Source organism: Rutilus rutilus, assembly GCF_951802725.1.
Source record: "Rutilus rutilus genome assembly, chromosome: 13".
NCBI lineage: Eukaryota > Metazoa > Chordata > Actinopteri > Cypriniformes > Leuciscidae > Rutilus > Rutilus rutilus.
Genome location: NC_140218.1, coordinates 9,362,611 through 9,382,946, shown reverse-complemented (window position 1 = coordinate 9,382,946; position 20,336 = coordinate 9,362,611). Strand labels below are relative to the sequence as shown.

At 40.5% G+C, this 20,336-nt stretch overlaps 1 protein-coding gene across 1 annotated transcript; it reads left to right on the top strand.

Annotated features, from left to right (window-relative positions):
* Positions 1-14,158: 14,158 nt before the first annotated feature.
* LOC311302376 (uncharacterized protein) lies at positions 14,159-19,627 on the top strand (the record flags this gene model as incomplete). The annotated part of the gene is made up of 3 exons (XM_084428193.1): positions 14,159-14,784; positions 15,347-16,542; positions 18,929-19,627. The coding sequence occupies exons 1-3, from the start codon at positions 14,373-14,375 to the stop codon at positions 19,625-19,627; spliced, it is 2,307 nt and encodes a 768-aa protein (XP_084284319.1). The 5' UTR covers positions 14,159-14,372.
* Between the last annotated feature and the right edge of the window lie 709 nt (positions 19,628-20,336).

The following is a 20,336-nucleotide window of genomic DNA, read 5'->3' as shown; positions in this document are numbered from 1 at the left end:
TGATTATTCTAACTGACTTTGATATTATTTCCATTGAAGAGTTAAACGGAATAGTCAAACATCCACTCACTTTTAGTGAGGCACAGATATTATTAAACCCTTTCATTTATGGAGTCAGATGAATTAACGAGAGAATACATAACTAAATGTATTGTAAATTTAACCAACCAATATTTTGCACGAGTAAGGACAGAACACGTGAGACCTTCCCCGTGTATTGGCGAACCGGCAATTGGGCCAATATAGCGGGCCTTACATATGTTTTAAGGGTAGTTGATAGTTTTATCTAGGTATTCAGCGTGTTTGCTAGATTGTTGCTATGCAGTTGCTAAAGTATTTGGGGTGGTTTCTAGGATGTTGCTATGTGGTTTCTAACGTACTCTGGGTGGTTGCTAGGGTACTCTGCTTGGTTGCTAAGAAGTGGCTTGGCAGCTGTCAATGATGCTACTCCAAAGGCTGCTTGCTAGTATGAAATAAACCAACCCCAATGCCTCTCTGACATTCAGATTTGAAGATATCCCTCTCTATTTGGGTTGCTAGGGTGCTCTTAATGGTTGCTAGGGCGTGGCTTGATAGCTTCACAATGATCCTGAGAGACTGATTGGTTGCCTGAGTAAAATGAGCCCACCTCCTTGTCTCTATGACAATGTGCTGCAAAGATATCCTTCTGGGCCTTTTATAATGGCAGTCTATGTAAACAGTTGCTAGGGTGGTCTTAATGGTCGCTAGGGTGTGGCTTAATAGCTTCATGATCTTGAAAGACTGATTGATTGCCTGAGTAAAATGAGCCCACCCCCTTGTCTCTATGACACTGTGCTGCAAAATCATGTTCAATACAAAATCCCTATGCAATTTACCATAGGATAAACATGCACAATCCAGTTTTTTTGGGCATTCCCTTCACCATATTATGTCTATGGGGTACTTTCAGGCACCTATATTATTGAATATAATAATATAAATAATAAAAACACTTATTTTGGTGAGCATCTGTTCTTTTTTTAACAGGATCAGCATTGATCCTTGCCCAGAAGTGAGCGGCTTTTTCCTTATTTGATAAAGGCATATGCAAAGGTAAAATTTAGTCAAAATCATATAATAATATACTTTGCACATTTTCCATTAATAAAATGTTGTATTTATTTATTCCAGATATATACAAATATGACCAACATACATTGCTGTCATTCGATACAACCAGTAAGTCATTCGTTATTTTTTACAGTCTATGGTTGACACAAATCTTGGACGTGTCCATGTCTGCTGGGATAATCACACAACGCGCATGACACGTCCAATTCGCGAACTAAAGACTCCTTTGAACCGATTCATTTTAATGAATGGTTAAAACAACTGATCTTTCCAACAGTGAACTCAGTAGACGTCTTTACTCGTGCAAAATATTGGTTGGTTAAATTTACAATACATTTAGTTATGTATTATCTCGTTAATTCATCTGACTCCATAAATGAAACTGGCATGATACATTTACCTGACATAATAAATTGTTATATTTGATTATTCTAACTGACTTTGATATTATTTCCATTGAAGAGTTAAACGGAATAGTCAAACATCCACTCACTTTTAGTGAATTAACGAAGATTAATCAAATATAACAATTGAGTGAACTTCGAATTAACGAACTCAGTAGACTGTTTATTATTAAATGAAAGGGTTTAATAATATTTAAATATGTTCGTTTTCTCACACAAACCGCTCGTTTCGTGTCTTAGGCCAGCAATGTGTACTTATGATGGGGAATTGTTTCATTTGGACGATGGGGAATTGTTTTAATTTGGACTCTGTGCTTGTGTTTTGAGCCAGTGACCATCGACCTGCATTATATGACTGACAGACAAGAACGGTTTGACCTAAAAATATCAAAATTGAAACTACTGCGGAAACAAAGACACCTACATCTTGGATGCCCTTGAGGTAAGCTAAAACATATCAAAAATTAATTTCAAAGTGAACTATCCCTTTAACTGAATAGTACAGGACCATGTACTCGCACAAATGCAACCACATAAAATTTTAACTCGCACATTCTCAAAAAATGGTCGCAGTCTGGGACCCTGATGATGATCGTTCGTTTGTTATACATCACAAACTCACCTTTCCCGACAACGTTGAGTCGTCTCACCCGACAACCGCGACAATCTCCTTCTAGGGCCGCTCATGCAGGCTCAGCTCAGGTGCCGGTCGCGTGCAGCGCTGCAGCCACGTAAACAGAGTTTGCCCTTCCCCTACTGACTTTCACTTTCGGTGCCTGAATGGAAGTGAATGAGGCTTTGCGATTTTTTTTTATTTTTTTATTTTTTTATCTAGGCCTACGTGAAATTCTGCATCTATTGTAGGCCTACTTTTTATTTATTTATTTTTCCCCCCTCGGAAGGGCAAAGTGAGTCGAGATGGGCATATGAGCAGTTGCCCGGGCAACCTGAGCAACCCCCCTGTGCACGTCCCTGTGCAGATGAAATATCATAGCAATCTATCAATAAATGCACTCACGACACACCTTGAACTCTCTGATGTTCGCTCTGCTCGGCGCCACTGCAGATTGAAAAATGCGCTATATCCAAGCAGACTCAGATAAGGGGAGGTGCCGAAACTTGACGCAGCTTGCCGCCGTTTCAAATAATTTTTTTTAAAGGGGACTGAAGCGATCAAAAATGTATTAATCAAATATTGTTTAGGGGGGCTGGGCAGAAGCCAAGAAGGAATATGCTGAACTTATTGCGCAGAAGCCTTGGGTCTATGATGATCCTCCAGAACCTGGAGTTTCACTGATAGTTGGAAAAGGTCATTTATCTGTAATCATTCAGAATGTGGACATCTCCAGATCAGGACTCTATAAAGCAGAAGCCTACACTGGAACGAAAGTGTGTGAGGTGACTGCTACTGTTGTCAACAGTGAGTATATTATTATAATATCTGTTAGCCTGTAATGTGCAGAATCAGGTTTATGTGATGGTCAGGATAAGAGTCATTTGATTTGCAGTTTTTAACCGTCTAACGGTTTCTGTTCCTCTTCCAGAAGCTCCAGTTTCCTCCAGTCCAGCTCCTCCACACTCCTCCTCCAGCCCAACACCTCTCAGCTCCTCTGACCTACACTGGATAGTTATAGTTATAGTTATAGTTATTCCTCTAGTTATTGTCTCGGGGGGCGTTACTTCTGGAAACTCAGGAGGGCAAGTACTTAAATGTATTATTTTATTTATGGATATGAGGATTACTGTGGTTCTAATAATCTGAGTCTGTATTCACTCTTCACCTAAAAGTTGATTCTAACATGGAAACTCTTAAAAATGAAATCCTAATTTTAGGACTCATCAATTTTTGTATCTAAGAGTAATTCAAAAATGAATTATAATGATGTGTTTTATGTATCGCTCTCTAGCATCAGACACACAACAGTTATTAATATGATTAGCCTTTTTCTTGACCATGTTATCAAACAGCTTATAAATGATGTTTTATTAACAAGGTTCGGTAGGAGCAGGTGCAGATAATTAACCCAACTAGATGTACCGCATGGCGGTACAAAATATGACCGCCGCTCAGGCCTGCACTGGCTTTCCACAAAAATAAATGACGTGGAGCAATTTGGCTGTATTGCGTGTTTATGTATATACCTAAAAAAAGTAGTAGTATGTGCATGTCTGTCTGTGCGTGTATGTATGCGTGCGTACATGTGTGTGTGTGTTTGTGTGTGTGTGTGTCTGTGCATGTGGATTTGTATGTGTGTGTCTGTGCGTGTGGATGTCAGTGTGTGTGCATGCTTGCGTTTGTTTGTATTCCTGCATGTGTGTGTGACAGTTAGGGTTGCCAACTTCAGAAAAGGAAAATGCGGGACAATCGTGGTTATTTATAGGAAAATGAGGGACACTCAAAATATTTGTACTGTATCACACAGTGTACGTCATTTCAGTGTCTGCAGTTAAGTTTGTGTTTAAAAGGTTATCAGACATAAACACATTTGTATTGCTTAACCTATTTATGTATTTAATTCTAAAAATAATTTTAATGTCATACATGAAAAAAAGTCACATTACAAACAAACCATAGTTCAAAATAACAGCATTTATCTAAAATAGAAAGCTTTTTTAACATTATACACTAGGCTTACAGTTCAAAAGTTTTGGGTTAGTAAGAATATTTTTGAAAAAAAAAAAAAAAGTAATTGCCTACTTTTATTCAGCAAGGATGCATTACATTAATCAAAAGTGACAGTTAAGATAATGTTACAAAAGCTTTCTATGTACTTTCTAAAAGCTTTAAAACATTAATAATAATCAGAAATGTTTTTTGAGCATATTATTCCCTCAGGTAGATTACATGTTTTCTTGCGTGGCTGGATGTTAGACTCATGAACAATAATCACGTTGTTTGCATTCGCCAAAATTGATTAGCCGAAATCAAAACGTGGACAGTGAAAGGAAATTACCGTTAGCGCGAGACGAGTCCATCTTGAAGCGGAAGCGACCAGACGGCAGAGGATGTTCGCAAATCAAACAATGATTTGTCTCAAAACATTGATTAAAAAAAGCTGTGATTGGATGATGACAGGTATCGGTGATCATTCTCAAGTGTCGTGGTCAGCACTGCTGCTGTTGCTGTTGTATCAGTCAGTGGTTTATCAGCTTGTCAAAAACGGGACACGGGAGGTCATGCACGGGTCAAATAAATTAGGCCCAAAATACGAGACGTCCCGCCTAATTCGGGACAGTTGGCAACCTTAGTGACAGTATCATCCTAAACCAGCAACCCTTCGCTCAACACCACCATCTACAGGCCGATGAGTGTACAGTCACTAAATGTGCACATAAATGAATTTATTTTATACCCCCCCATGGATGAAATTCTAAGAAACTTAGCATACCCCCAGAGGATGTCAAGTTAATCATACACATGAAATATGGTGCAGTTCTGAACATCTCAACTGAAGATAGAGGCGATTAAAGCAGAATAATATTGCATTTTCATTTTTTTATGGGAGGGGCGCAAATCACAAATGAGTGATTATGGGCTAGGTTGATGTGGGCCCTTAAGAGCAACATACCATAAAAATGTCTTCATCCTCGGTGCCACGGTTCAGGTAGTTATTTAGGAAAAACTGCATTTTTTGGGTTTGGGTGGGCCCAGCGCGGGGGGGGGGGGGAGTGGCCCCCGGGGACCAAACGAAATTTTTCCGTAAAAGTCTAGTGGGGCTACATGCCCACCAAATTTCATGTTCCCTGGTATCGTTGACGGAAAATTCAGTAAGATGACAAAAAAAAAAAAAAAAAAACTTTGACAATCCCTATATGACCGCTTTCGCTAGCTACGCTAGCGGCGGTCATAATTAGCACAAGTGGAGATCAATCAGTAATCAACTCAGGACAATATAAATAACAGCAGAACCCACCTCTGTTCCTTGACAGTTTATTCAGCATATTTGTTCACACTTTGTGCTATCATGTCGCAACACCAGCTCTTCCCATCTGATGACAAGTCTAACTTCTCCCCGGATCATCAGCCGGATCATCTAGGACCACTCCTTCTCCACCCGACATCACAACTGAGCCCCAGGCTTCTTTGCGAGGCCGCCGGCCTGCTCGAACAGCCACACACTCGCCTAGACGCCGAGGCCAGCCCTCGCCTCCACCAGCGAGACTTCAAAATTCCTCCCCGGCGTCTTCCAATCGTTCGGCCGTCCCAACAATTCCACCTTAGGAAGTGGACAGTCATAGGATTGAGGCAAGCGCTGATAAATTCGGATGTTCAGTTTTCGCGAAGGATGAAGCGTATCATTGCAATCAGCCAACCTCTCTCCGAAGTCCACGCTAGGGCTGTGCGGTGAAGGAATTTCCCTTGCGGTAATTTTGAGTGGCTCAATAGCTCGGTATTATCGCCATTTATTTATTTAGATATATTTATATTTATTTGTCGCTTTTAATAGGTTTTACCATGTGGTCAGCATGCAAAAACGAGTAGCCTACATTTTCAGTTACCAATGTAACCGAAACTAAACAGCGTCTCTGCGCATTGAAGGCTGTCAATCAGCGCGCATTACATTGTTACGGCAATGGACTGTCTTTGAGTGAATCATTAAATCGTTCATTCAACGAACACGTTCAAAAACGCTGATTATTTTAAAGATAGCAATGAAACAAGTTGTTAAGCTCCACTTTTCAAGGCTGATCTGACCAGCAATGCGTCGCATGGGTAACGCTGAAGCTGACGCTTAAATGGCATTGTATCAATGCGTGACTCGCTGCTTTTTGATTCCCGCGGCTTCCTCGCGCTGTGGAATGCCGACCAGCGCTGTCGCTGATGCCATTAAATCCCCTTAAACGTTAAGAGGATGACACGACAGATATTTCGCTTTCCTTGGACAGGGAAAGCTTTTCACGCATATGACTTGACCTCAAAGACAGACGCAGGTAATCGCACGCGCTCAGTCGATCTCTCTCATTCACTGTCTGTTAAGTCTTAAGAGCAAATCAACAAAGCCTCAGTACAAATCACCATGATAAAAACAGTCTCGTTATCATTATTAACTTATTTAACATTCAATACACAAACAAAGTTCAAAACAAGAAGGGTTGCCTTATGAGAAAAAAAAAACATGCAAAAATCGCAGTTGCTACGGTTACTTGCATTCCTCTGTGTGGTTGGCTTCTCAGTAGCGCGGTTTTACAATTTTGCGCGACAGCTCTAGTCCACGCTGGCCCCCAAAGCGGCCAATAGGCAAAGTAAAGCCCGCAAAGCTCCGGAATTACCTTGCTCGACAAACACCACCATCTCACCGCACCAAATCCAGCTCGCTTCCAGCATCAGACCACAGCGGTAGGCCTTCAGCAAGCTTGGGCCGCGCCCAGTTTCCTCCACTGTCAGACATCACCATAAATAACAAGGTGCCCAAATTTATGCAAAGCTTTGTCTTTTACCATAAGCCGTCTATTTTGAACTTCACTAAATGAACTTCCCAGACAGTCAAATTGTTCTAAACGCGAACTGCTATCTTTGCTCGGCCACTCAAACTTCAGACGTGCATAATCCTGCAAGGATTTCATCTCTCACCTCCTTTTACTTGCGTCTTGATTAACGCACAAGTCGAGCATCGGCCCACCAAGCCCCACTCTCCTTCTCCCTTTGTTCAACCACACACCGCAGGAGCTCAGTTTCTCCAGTTAAGTTTATCCAGTGATGTCTCTTCTGTTCCCAGAGGAGCTCAATTTCTCTGGCTAATTTTTCTCCAATGTTGCAGCAATGATGTCTCCTCTGCTCCCACTGGAGCTCTGTTTCTCTAGCTAATTTCTCCACTGTCACAGCAGTGATGTCTCTTCTGCTCCCACAGGAGCTCTGTTTCTCCAGCAAATTTTTTCTGCTGCCGCAGCAGTGATGTCCCTTCTGTAGTACTTCTCTATTCATAATTAAAGAGCACTCAATCTTCTCTTTCTCCTCTTTCCTGTCTCCTCTTTCTGTCCAACGAGCATTGGTCTCACAGCGGACGGAGTGAGAACTTTCCCAGTAGAGCACTTACGTTTTCTCTTTCATCCAGCGAGCATTTGGTCTCACAGCGGATGCAGTGTGAGAAAATCTCCCGGGCAAGCACTCATTTTCCTCTTTTCCGTTTCCTCTTTATGTCCAGCGAGCATTGGTCTCACAGCGGACATACTATGTACTTATCTCTACTCTCTTCCGTCCAGGGAGCACTGGTCTCCCAGCGGACGTTGCATGTATCTGTTTCCTCCTCCTCTGTCCAGCGAGCATTGGTCTCCCAGCGGACGTTGCATGTATCTGATTTCTCTTTCTCCATCCAGTGAGCATTGGCCTCCCAGCGGATGTAGCATTCATCTATGTTTCCTCTCTCCCATCCAGCAGGTACCGATTTCCCAGCGGACACAGCAAGAAGTTTCCCGGCTGGGCTTCCAAAATTTGTCACTCCGCCGTCGACTGATAGGACCCACCAGCCCGAAGCCGTGAGTTGCTCCTGTCGGAAGCTATATGGGCCCTCTCGGTCGGCCGTCTTTTGATCTCACTGCTCTCTCCCCCCCCATTCCCAAATCTTGCTGCTCATTTGTCAGCCAGTAGCCCGTCCGCCTAGCACAGTGAGCTGCTCCCGCCAGAGGCAACACAGGCCCTCCTGGTCAGGCGGCATAAATTATGCTTTTCCTCATTCATCGGCAGGTATGGCTCGCCCGTCCAACGCCGTGAGCTGCTCCCGTCAAGAAACAACGCGAGCTCCCCGACTGTTTTTTCCAAATAACGTCTGCTCCCCACTCGTGAGCCAGCAGGCCCTCAAGCAACCAGGCTTATTCTCAAATTGCCAGCCCGCCAAATTTCTGCGTTTTGGGGGGCTTTTTAGTCTGGCGGCTGTCCTTTGCTCTTTTTGCCTTTTTGGGGGAGTACTCTGGGTTCGGGCAGAAATTCCGAGCTCGGAGCCCTCCACCTGGACAGTGAAATGATGTTTTATTAACAAGGTTCGGGAGGAGCAGGTGCAGATAATTAACCCAATTAGCACAAGTGGAGATCAATCAGTAATCAACTCAGGACAATATAAATAACAGCCAGGGCCGGCGCTCCGCACACGCACATCACGCACTGCGCGTAGGGCACCAAGTGCTTGGGGGGCCACCAGAAAATCTGGGTCGTGAAAAATCATCACAATAGGCTACTAGTATAAATAACAAATAAAATATGTCTAAAGCATGTTAATATTGGGTTTAAGTGGTAGTTCAATGAGGCCTATTATATGTTGATCCGACGACATAAAGCGTGTACTTAAGTGGTCCAGGGGTAGAATTTTTGCCAAGCGTGTCAGAGGTTCTGAGTTCTAATCCGCACTTATATAGTTTTTTGTTTTTTTTCTCATCAAAACCGATTGTTTTTCAGTGGTTGTATATCAGGCAGGGACACTTTTTTGTGCTTTTTGTTTTCTAATTGTACCGGAACGAATAGAGAGTCTCTCCACAACGGATTGAAGCGCGCGTCTGAGTGAAGGCTGTGCGCGAGCCAGAAACAAACATAGTATCCGCGCCACTGATCGCAGCGGCAACGAGCACTTTGATCAGTTGATTTAAAAAAACAACACATTTCAGCGCTAGATCGCCTCTTATTTAAAAAACGAATGAAATGAATGCTCTGCTGGTTAACTGGAGATTTTTTGTTTATTTGTATTGGTACATTCGTGCCGCGAGATGTTTCAAAAGTGGTGGGGACAATATCGACCTTAGAAAATAGTGGTGGGGACATGTCCTACCCGCAAATTACGCCTATGCGTGTATGCATGTCCAGGGGCGTCGCTAGTAGTGCAAAAGGTCCGGGGCTTTAGCCCTGCATGTTGAGTCTTTTTAACACTCAAGATGAATATTTTACTCTAAAAGTGTATCTATACAGTATATACTGGAACAGAACGTGACACACTAGTATTTAGTCTTGTATTGGCTGTAGCTAAAACTTACCATATACATCAACTCTGAATGTTCTCCTAGAGATGAAGTCATTGATGGTGAGTTCAAGCTTATAAAGTCCAGATTCACTGGCGCTGATGTTCCAGATGGTCAGTGATCCGGTCTGTGTGTCGAGCTGCGATCTGTCAGCGAGTCTCTTATGAAGCGATACTTTACTCTGATACATCTGTGCTATTCGGGTGGTTTGGCTGCCACTTGTAAACAGCCACATTGTTTCAGCCTCTCCTTTTAGTTCAGGAACTCCTGTTTGCAGAGTCAGATCGTCTCCCTCCATCACTGTCTTTAACTCATGCCACTCACCATTCACCAGACCTGAAACAATATGAATGAGGGTTAAACATGAGTTACATTGAGAGATAGCAAATAAGAAAACTTTCTTTAACAAAACATGTAACAAGGTTCCGAATGCAATGATTGGACAAACATTTTTTGGTCCTGAGACTTCCCAGAAGATATATGCACATGTTTTAATATTTAGACCACTTCTGTTATTGATTGCTATCAGGATGTGAGGAGAGTTTTAACCAGTGTTTATAAAACAAATTGCCTTCCCTCCCTTTAAATGATGTTCGGGTAAACACTGATGCTGGCAAAATTTCAGTGATGTATTACTAGATCTTATTGCTGCATTTGATACTGTTGACCACAATATACTCCTCAACAGAATGGGAAAATGGGTCGGCCTGTCTGAGACGGTGCTTAGATGCTTCAGGTCATATTTAGAAGGCAGAGGATATTTGTGAGCAGAAGCATGAATCTGACTGGACTGCTGAAACACATGGAGTTATAAGGTTCAATCCTTGCGCCTCTACTGTTCAGTTTGTATATGCTCTCATGAGGCCATATAATTCAAAACAATAATATTGCTTATCACAGTAATGCGGAAGACACTCAGATCTAGATTTATCGCCACGTAACTTCAGTCCCAATCCCATAGACACCCTGTGCCAATGCTTAAATGAAATTAACAGCTGGATGTGTCAAAAATGTTCTTCAGTCAAATAAATACGAAACAGAGGTGATTGTATTTGCCAATTAAGATGAAGTATCAAAGGTGAATGAATACTTTGACTCCGGGAGTCTAGAAACTAAACATGAAGTCATGAATCTCAATGTCATCCTGGATTCTGAGATCTTCAGTCTTTATAACTTTCATCAGGAATTCACACACTGGCATCAGTCACCAGTTACATCCACTAGATGGCATCAAAACCTTAAAAAAAATTAACAATTAATCACAACTTTTCTCTCTTTCTGATCTCAGAGTGAATGAAACTATTTAAGTCATACTATAAGTCAATCTTAAAAACTCACTTTCACATCATGATATATACTATTTCCATGTCATCTTATTAGGCTTTGCACTCAGTATCAGTGGCTAAAATTGAAATCTCTTTTTAATGTATCCATTGGCCTTCAACGCAAGTAAAAATTACAGATGAGAATGTGTGTATTCATGATTCTCAATTTGACCCTATTCAAATTTCCAGGTTTCTCAGAAGCGGTAGTCGTCATATTGGTAAACTCCTAGCGGTGAATGAGAGACATTAAATTAAAATGTCTGGGTTCTCATTTGCTCAAATAGCAAAAGAAAAAACTCCACAATTGTGTTTTCACAACTTTCAAAAAGATGAAAAAAAATATATAATAATAATAATAATAGAGAGAGAGATTGATAACTGCAGTCAGAAGAGAGAAAGATGTCAACTTTACCGTCCGTCACTCCCACAGAAGCTATATTAGAAACACCCTAGATTATTATTTTTATTTTTATTTTTTTGTCATTTGAGGCAAAGGTAGTGTAATACAAAGTATAGTGTTATACCTGTACATACATTAATTTAAAAAAAGGAAAAAGGTCCATATCAGTGAGACTGAAGGAGGCTTTACATACGGTAAGATTACAGGTCAGACGTGGGCAATTGAATATGTTTGATTTATATTGAAATTGCTGTGGTGGGTTAGAAAAGTGGAGAACGTTTTTGTTATGAAATGTAGTCTCTGTTTAAAAAGTAAAACAACGCAATTAAGACATACATTAAATTAGCATTAATCGTGCTAGTTTGGGCTAGCGGGTGTTTCAAAACCAGATTACAGTAATACAAAGAATCAACCTATATTAGAAAACATGGGAGAGTATCGTGTGCTCCATTCAATGTACGGCATAATGATAAAAGGCTGCTTTATAAAGTTATCGGCACCGTCATAGAAGTTCATTCTGATATGTGCGCGATCAGACAAAACATAATTTAAGAAAACAAGATCATTTATCATAACGACTACTTGCGCGAAAGACTAAACATGAAAACTTTAATCACTCTTGCGAGTCATTTTGAGGGTGGAGAGTAAGAGCACACCCTCTACCCACACATGACACACACTGGCGTGTTCTCTTTTCCATCTTAGAACAAACTTTCCCTTTCGATTTTGTTACGAACATGCAGGCTAATGGCGTCCAGTTTAGGTAAAACTCAAACCAGACCATATAAATAGGCTATGTTTAACGAGCCAAAATACCATATTTACTGAAATCCTAACTGCAATTTTTCTTTTTCAAATAATACAGTAAATATCTAAATGCTGGAAAATATGTCGGTACAAGTAGGATAAGGCCTTTGCTTCTATCGTAATCTAATGGAGCAACGCAGTTTATTCGAATGCGTTTACTTGTGAATAGTGAGGCAGCGAGACATGTGTTGATCTAAGCCGGCCGAGCCTAGGCGATACAGGCGCTCGCGTAGAGCCTAAACTTCGATGATCAAATGTATAACTGATGTCACGGGTGCGCGCCTTATGACAGAACTTAAACACGCAGCATTGCATGGACCTCACTAAACATGCAGGCCTACGCAAAGATGGTGAGTAACTATTTACCCAGACCCACTACATACATAAAAATGATAGCTCTGTATAGTTCATACATGACACATTTCCGAAAAAGATAATAAATACATAACAATAGAATGAATAAAATACGAAAATATAAGAAATATACACAGTAGAGCATCACACACTAATTTGCATAATACCGCCCGCGTTATAGTGGGAGACCTCGAGTACCGTTTTATCACAGTATTCACACACACGGATTCCACCACACTTCTCTCCAAAATGCTCACGTTTTAGAAACGAGACACTTTCATTTATTTATTTGTGGCGCTCTTACTCTTTGGTAATGCTTAATTTCTTAGGCCTATATTAGGCATTTTGCGTGACAGAAAATGTGCTGTCAAAAATAAAATACCAAATATTACAGTCTTTATGGTAATATCGACTTAACATATTTGGATGGCCTCTTCTGTCATAGTCATAACGTCACGGAGTCTCGTCAGAGTCGTAGTCATACAGCAATGCTATTTTTAGTTAATTGAAATAATAATAGATGTTAAGCTGTGGTAGAAATGGCACCCAAACGCCATCATTCTGGAGCTGGAAAAAGGAGGAGGAAAACTGTTGAGGAAGAAAGACAAGCTCAAAGTAAAGGTATGTTCTTCTGACTTCTATAAATAGTGTGTATTGCTGTATTATTAGTTTTAATTATAATAAATGTAACAATGCCCATGATCGCAGACAGACAGACATGGATAAATTGGGCCACATTCAGCATGTTAAGAATTATCTACCCATGCATTTTGTATAGATTTTTACCCTCTGATGAAGTTATCGTAGTTGTTTAAATTAAGGCAGGCCATCTCAGGCCTAGGTGAAGGGTAGGTTGTAAAGAGCACGCAAAATGGCCGTTTTACCACTTTTGATATGCTAATTATGCAATTAATTTATGTTAACTGTTGCTTTCTCTGCAATTTCTCAACTGAGAATAATGGCCATTAATAATCACTATTATAATTTGAGCAAAATAATTGTGATTATCAGTTTCATTATTATCATGCAGTCCTAACCCACCCCACCCATTTTCTCTCCCCACTAAAAACAGGGTTCTCCCTCTTTCCAAATTAATATTTAAACCACCATAAAATTTCTAAATAATGCAAAACATTTTTGTTATTGTGATCATCATAAAGGCCTTAAGCTGAAATGTAGTACTGCATTTCTAGTCATAATTGTAACAGTATCTTATGCATTTACAAAAACACCTTTCATTTATGCTTTATTTTATATGCTTTATTTTTTATATGTGTGCTGAGCAATATTGTATTCAATTGACAGATTTGTATTCAGTCTGGAAAGACAATGCAAAGATTCCTCTGAAAAGTGTGTAATTTACTTATCCCCATGCAGGAAATCAACTTTTGTGTTTTATGAAAGAAAGGATATAATACTGAGGTGGAATAAAATGTTGACAAATTGTTCTTTTTGTGTGAATTATTTGTTTAATATAAAGATAACAGAATTTGATAAAAGAGTTTGCAAAATTTTAAATTGCATGTTATTTTCTTTTGCAGTTAAAAGAGGACGGCGGAGTCCATCTCTTGAACGACCTAATAGTAAGTAAACAAATTTGATAATTCATAATATTCAATACTGAAAATATAATCAAAACACCAGAATAGGACAGAATCTTTATTCCTATTTCAGTGTACATTAGCTAAATGCTGCTGCACATTATATAATGACTGTTGAAGATTTATTAATAGTTATTGTAGAGGTGAAAATTCTATTTAAATTAATAACAATTTTATAAATCACATGAACATTTTTGTTGACCCACTAAACTATTGTCATGTTTGTTTCTCAGTGGCAGAGAGTGTCTGCGCTTTGCCAAAGCTGAATGTGGTTCTGTGTGGGAGAGACAGAACATTAAAAGCCTTCATATCAAACCTCATCCTGGAGCAGAGAGACAGAAGATCCGAGCTCAGCTCAGAGTGTGTGAAGCTGGAAGGAGAAGCTCATGGACGTCGGATCACTCTGGTGGAGCTTCCAGCTCTGACTCGACTCTCACAGGAGGAAGTGATGCGTCAGGCTCTCCGCTGTGTGTCTCTCTGTGATCCTGGAGTTCATGTTTTCCTCTTCATTATTCCTGACGGTCCACTTACTGATGAAGACAAAACAGAAACAGAGGAGATCCAGAAAATATTCAGCTCAAAGATCAACAACCACATCATGATCCTCATAATCCAGAAGTCAGAGCATGAGACAGAAGAACAGAATGAAGCAATGAAGTCTGTCATTCAGTGTTTTGGAGGACGACATCATTTCCTTGGTCCAAACCCACAAGTGTCCGTGTTGATGAATAAACTGGAGCAGATGATGGAAGAAAATAGGGAAATTCCTTTCTATACGGAAAAATTTTTGGATGCACAAATAGAGAAATTAGAAGAAACGAGGAAGAGAATCTCATTAGACACACAGATTCAACAGCAAGGTAATGATCAGAAAATGTGTGTCTCTCACCCACTTTAAATGATAAAACATGTGGGCATTTACTGCTGGAAGGAGGAGAAAGTGCACATAATCTCAATCAGACTTTTGCACACACAATCTCCAAAAGACTAGGAGAGAAACAGAATTTGGTTATGGTCCACCCAAGTTTTGGAGCTCAATAAAGATTTAAAACCATACAGTTGCTGTAAAATTTAGATACATTGAGAATTGTTTTGGAATCAGATCTCAACACCCACCAAACAGAGATTAAAATCAGTTTAATTAGGCCATAAAACTAGTTTCAATAAGCCATAAAGATATGTTAGTTTGGATAAGTAATTTCAGGAAATTGTCACAGATGATGTGTTAAATACATTTTCTTCATGTCACAATTAAACATACACATAATTGTCAAATTCACATAAAATTCTAATTCTCAATATATATGATTTCAGTTTGTTCTTTTGTAATTTGTAATAATTAAGACAGATTGCTCCTAAATGTTTGTGGGATTTGACTTTAAAAGACTAGCAGCATAACTCAAGCAGTTTTCTCTTTTTCAGATTCAAGAGAGGATTCAGATGATGTGAGGATTGTCCTGCTGGGAAAAACTGGAGTTGGGAAGAGTGCAACAGGAAACACCATCTTAGGGAGAGAAGCATTTATAGAAGACGTGTCTCATGATTCAGTTACTAAAGAGTGTCAGAGAGAGACGGCTGAGATTGATGGCAGACAGATTACTGTGATTGACACTCCAGGACTGTTTGATACTAAACACAGTCAAGAAGAGATCCAGAGAGAAATCACCAACTGCATCTCCATGATTCTGCCAGGACCACATGTGTTTCTGTTACTGTTACCAGTGGGACGATTCACTGAGGAAGTTGAAAATGCTTTCAAGATCATTCAGGAGACTTTTGGTGAAAGCTCAATAATGTACACTATGGTGCTCTTCACTAGAGGAGATGAGCTGAAGAAGACGACCATTGAAGAGTATCTGGGTAAACCTGGATCTGCTTTGATGAACCTCGTTGGACAGTGTGGAAACAGATATCATGTGTTCAATAATAATAAGACTGGAGACCGTGTGCAGGTGTCTACATTACTGCAGAAAATCAATGACATGGTGACAGCAAATGGAGGGAGTTACTACTCATGTAAGATGTTCAGACAGATGGAAAGAGAAAAACAAGAAGCACAGATGAAGATGCTAACAAACGAAGTGGAAAAACTGAACAGAGAGAAAGAAGAACTGCTGGCCAAACATGAAGAAGAGAAAGAGAAAATAAAGATGAAGATAGAGGAAGAAAAGAGGAGACGAGAAGAAGAGTTTGAGAAAAAGATGGAAAAAGAACAAAACATGTGGAATGAATCTTATCAGAGACTTAAAGAAGAGATTGAGAGAATAAAAAGAGATAAAGAAGATCTTCAGGTCAAACATGAAGTGGGAATAGAAAAGATGAAGAAGAAAATCAAAGAAATCAAAGAGAATGAAGAACAACACAGAAAAAAGATAAAAGAACAAGAGAAACAAATGCAAAATTTGACCAAACAATACGAGACACTCACAACAGAAATACAGAATGAGAAATATCTCAGAGAAGAACAATGTAAGATTTATGAAGATAAAATTAAGTTAATAGAACAACAGAAGCATGATGAACTAAAGAGACTAAAACAAGTGAACTATGAAGAAGACAGAAGAAAAGACATGGAGAACATGAATATCTGCTGCTCTCAAACAGCCTCTTCTCTACTGGTAAGTGATCAATGTAAATCAAGGGTTTGGAGCATTAGAGGACAAGCCGATGGTTGACCGTTGGGCAATGTTAAAACAACGAAGTTAAACAAACACACTACAGACACTTGTAATTCTTGTCAACTTGTCATTTTTGAACAGTTGATTATTTTATTAATAACTGAGGGATGACAATGCCATTGACAACACAGACATAATTGAAAAAGCTACACAAACCTGTCTGTTATGAACACTGCTTGCTTTGTAAATCCACAGTAATAATGCAGTAGATCCACGGGTCGGATGGGACAAGTCATAAAAAATAGCATTCCAGTTAATAGCGGATGGGTCATGGGTGAGATAAATCATTAATGTTGTAATGATGACTTGATAGCTGTAGCTAGCTGAGAATAGGTGACCACTGTGGTGCATCGGTAAGAATGCAATCGAATGCTCTAATGCTCTTTAATGGATTTATTGACAGCCAGCAGATGATTATCTGTCTTTGTGAGTGTACAGTATGTGTGGGTCTAACGTTACAATAAACAATAAAAAAAGGAAAATATCAGCATACAAGTAAACGACAGTGCTGACATGATGCAATAAGTAGCTGATAAATGGTAATTAGTACAACTTTCCCTTCAAGTAACTTTAGCTGCGTATATCAAATAACCAAATCAAATAATATACCAGATAACACACATTAGCTCCTTATTAAATTAAAGAACAGCCTTTTTACTGCTGGGTCTCAGTAACAGCAACCCAAAAAACATAGTTCTCTATTACACAACCTGTAAACACTCCGATAATAACTATACAATGTCAGGTGAGCACACACATAAACACAATAGTAGTGTAACACTAGTAATACTAAGCATTAGCATAATGCTAGCGAACTTTATGCTAACATACTGCATTTCAACTGAGAATCCCAGAATATACAATACTCATAAAAAACCTAGGCACCGAAATACACATATGTAAACATTTACAACAGGGTACTCGCATGTCTCTGAACGCACGCATGCACAGATAACGACACAGACGACAGCTATGCACTTAAGAAATATCGATAAAGTGCTTGCCGGCCACTCTCACTACTAACTCAAAAACGAAACCTATCAGTTAGCGCAAACAGGTGCCCTCTCGGTGACCCCAAAACGAAAGCGCTGATTGGCTGATCCTCGTTACCCCGAACATGAATAGCAAGTCCTTCTTTACAAATGTGTTGTAAAGACATGTAACTCATTCCATGGTAAAATCACAACAAACATGTGTCACTCTTTTACTTTTTTTTCAACAACAACATATATCTCTTCATATATCTATGCCTAGAGCGCCACCTAGTGGTCATTATATTGTAAAGACCACCCATTGGCCCAAAAACGGAATACAACGGTCTGGGCGAAGGGATAATGCGTGTATGTCTTTTTAGCGCTCCAGTGAAGTTCACTTAATTTATTAGAATTTTAGTTTCAATATTACTTTAGCTCTATGCTTAATCTGACTCCAATTTCTAATGATAACCCAATGATAAATTTAGATTGTGTTTCTGATTATGATTATGATTTAATTTAGATCTTTGATTATTCTGAGTATCCATATTTTCAATTATTCTTTCATTATGGACCCAATGCCGCACAGAGTCACACACCCCGGGTTTACGTGGATCTCACGGACACAGCCTCGCCAGTCTGGTCTTGGTCAGAGGGTGCAGGGTTTGCTAATACCTCTTAAGTCGGTTGCCTACTGCTCACTCATACAAAAAAGTGCAGTTTATTTTAGCCACTTCTGCTAAAAGTTTATTTCTCACTTTGCTCCCTATTTAATCCCCTCATGTTTTCTGTCCTGTGTCGGTTCATTGTCTAACATTGCGTGTTATTCTCTGTGACTGCCCTGTGATACTTCGTCTGAATCCTGTGGATGTTATTAGTGAGTTTATAGTTGTTTGTTTCTTTTCTAGTCATCGTCAAGTCTGAGTCTAGTCTTTATTTATCATTTTGGTCTTAGTCTAGTTGTTCTCTTCCCCAGCCCTTTTATGCCCCCTCGTGGGTTTTGTTTTCTGTTTTTTGTCATAATAAACCTTGAGTGTCTGCACCTCGTCTGCTTTTGGGTTCTCTCCTTCAACCACATGACAGAATGAACCGACCAACATCGAACCCAGCAGACAGAAGGTCCTTGCCCGTTGAGTCCCATGCGGACCTTTTTCGCACAAGTGGACCGTTTCACCCACACCCGCTGATCTCCGTGGCAAATGAGGGAGACGAACTTCGTGGGATTCTCCTTCGGAGTCTTCCTCTACAGAGTCTGCGGTGTCCGAGACCGCCCTTCCAGCTCCTGTTACGGTCCCTGCAGAGTATCTCCAACCGGTCGTTAGTCCGGCTACGGTTTCCGCACCGCGTCCTAGGAGAAAGAGGAGGAGCCAGAGCCCGCTACTGCAAGCGCTGTTCCAGAGCCCGCTGCTGCAGGCGCTATCCCCGGATCTGCTGAGAGAGTTGCGGCCGACTTAGCCGCTAGAGAGGTTCTGCAAGCTGTTTCTGCCCCTAAGACGATCTCCAACCGGTCGTTAGTCCGGCTACGGTTTCCGCACCGCGTCCTAGGAGAAAGAGGAGGAGAGGAGCCTTCCGTTCTTCAAGCGCTGTTCCAGAGCCCGCTACTGCAAGTCCGCTCTGAGTCAAGCGCAACCTGGAGTCATTGGCCCAGAGGGACCAGTCCGGTCCGTCTGTCCTCTCAAACAGGATCCTGTCCCTCAGTCACCCGCTTCATCCCCTGTTTTGTCTCCCGTGTCGTTGTCCCCATCAAGTTTCCTGCCAAGTTGCCATGTGTTTCCCCTGTCGATGCCCAGCCCCGGACTGTTTTCACCAAGACTGTACCTCGTGTTTCTTCGTCTATGCCTGCCCATAACCCCTGTCCAAAGCCCTCGTCCCGTCAACCCAAGATTCCCATCTCACCCATCCCCTCAGGATTTCCCTCCATGGACTCAATATCTCCTCATCCTCCCCTTGTTTGTTGTTTTTACCGTTTCATCCCAACCCTGTTATCGTTTATTCGTCTCTGCCTGTCTGTCATGATTCTGCCTTCGTGTTCCAGATCTCTCTTGTCTTGAGGCAGGATCATGACAGACCCATGTTTTATGTGTTAGCACTTGGCCATTTGTTTGGGCTGTGTGCTTGCGTTGTCTTGTCACCTTGTCACCTTGCCCCGCCCCTTGTTATCTCATCTGCATTATCGTATCATCGCCTTCACCTCTGTCCCTGATTAGTTTGCTCCCTATTTAATCCCCTCATGTTTTCTGTCCTGTGTCGGTTCATTGTCTAACATTGCGTGTTATTCTCTGTGACTGCCCTGTGATACTTCGTCTGAATCCTGTGGATGTTATTAGTGAGTTTATAGTTGTTTCTTTTCTAGTCATCGTCAAGTCTGAGTCTAGTCTTTATTTATCATTTTGGTCTTAGTCTAGTTGTTCTCTTCCCCACCCCTTTTATGCCCCCTCGTGGGTTTTGTTTTCTGTTTTTTTGTCATAATAAACCTTGAGTGTCTGCACCTCGTCTGCTTTTGGGTTCTCTCCTTCAACCACATGACATAGCACCAGCCTTCTCATAATCTACTAGAAATAATGATTTCAGAATAAATCAAGATGTAACATTTATTTGTCAGGTAAAAATGTATCATGCCAATTACACAAGTAAATGATTAAAAGCTAATTCAGAAATAATAAATACATGACATCATTTACTCAAAGATGACTCTAAAAGTAAGCAATGCATTCCTGACAGAGACACACAGTGTTGTGTGAGTGTGTTCCAAGTGTAATA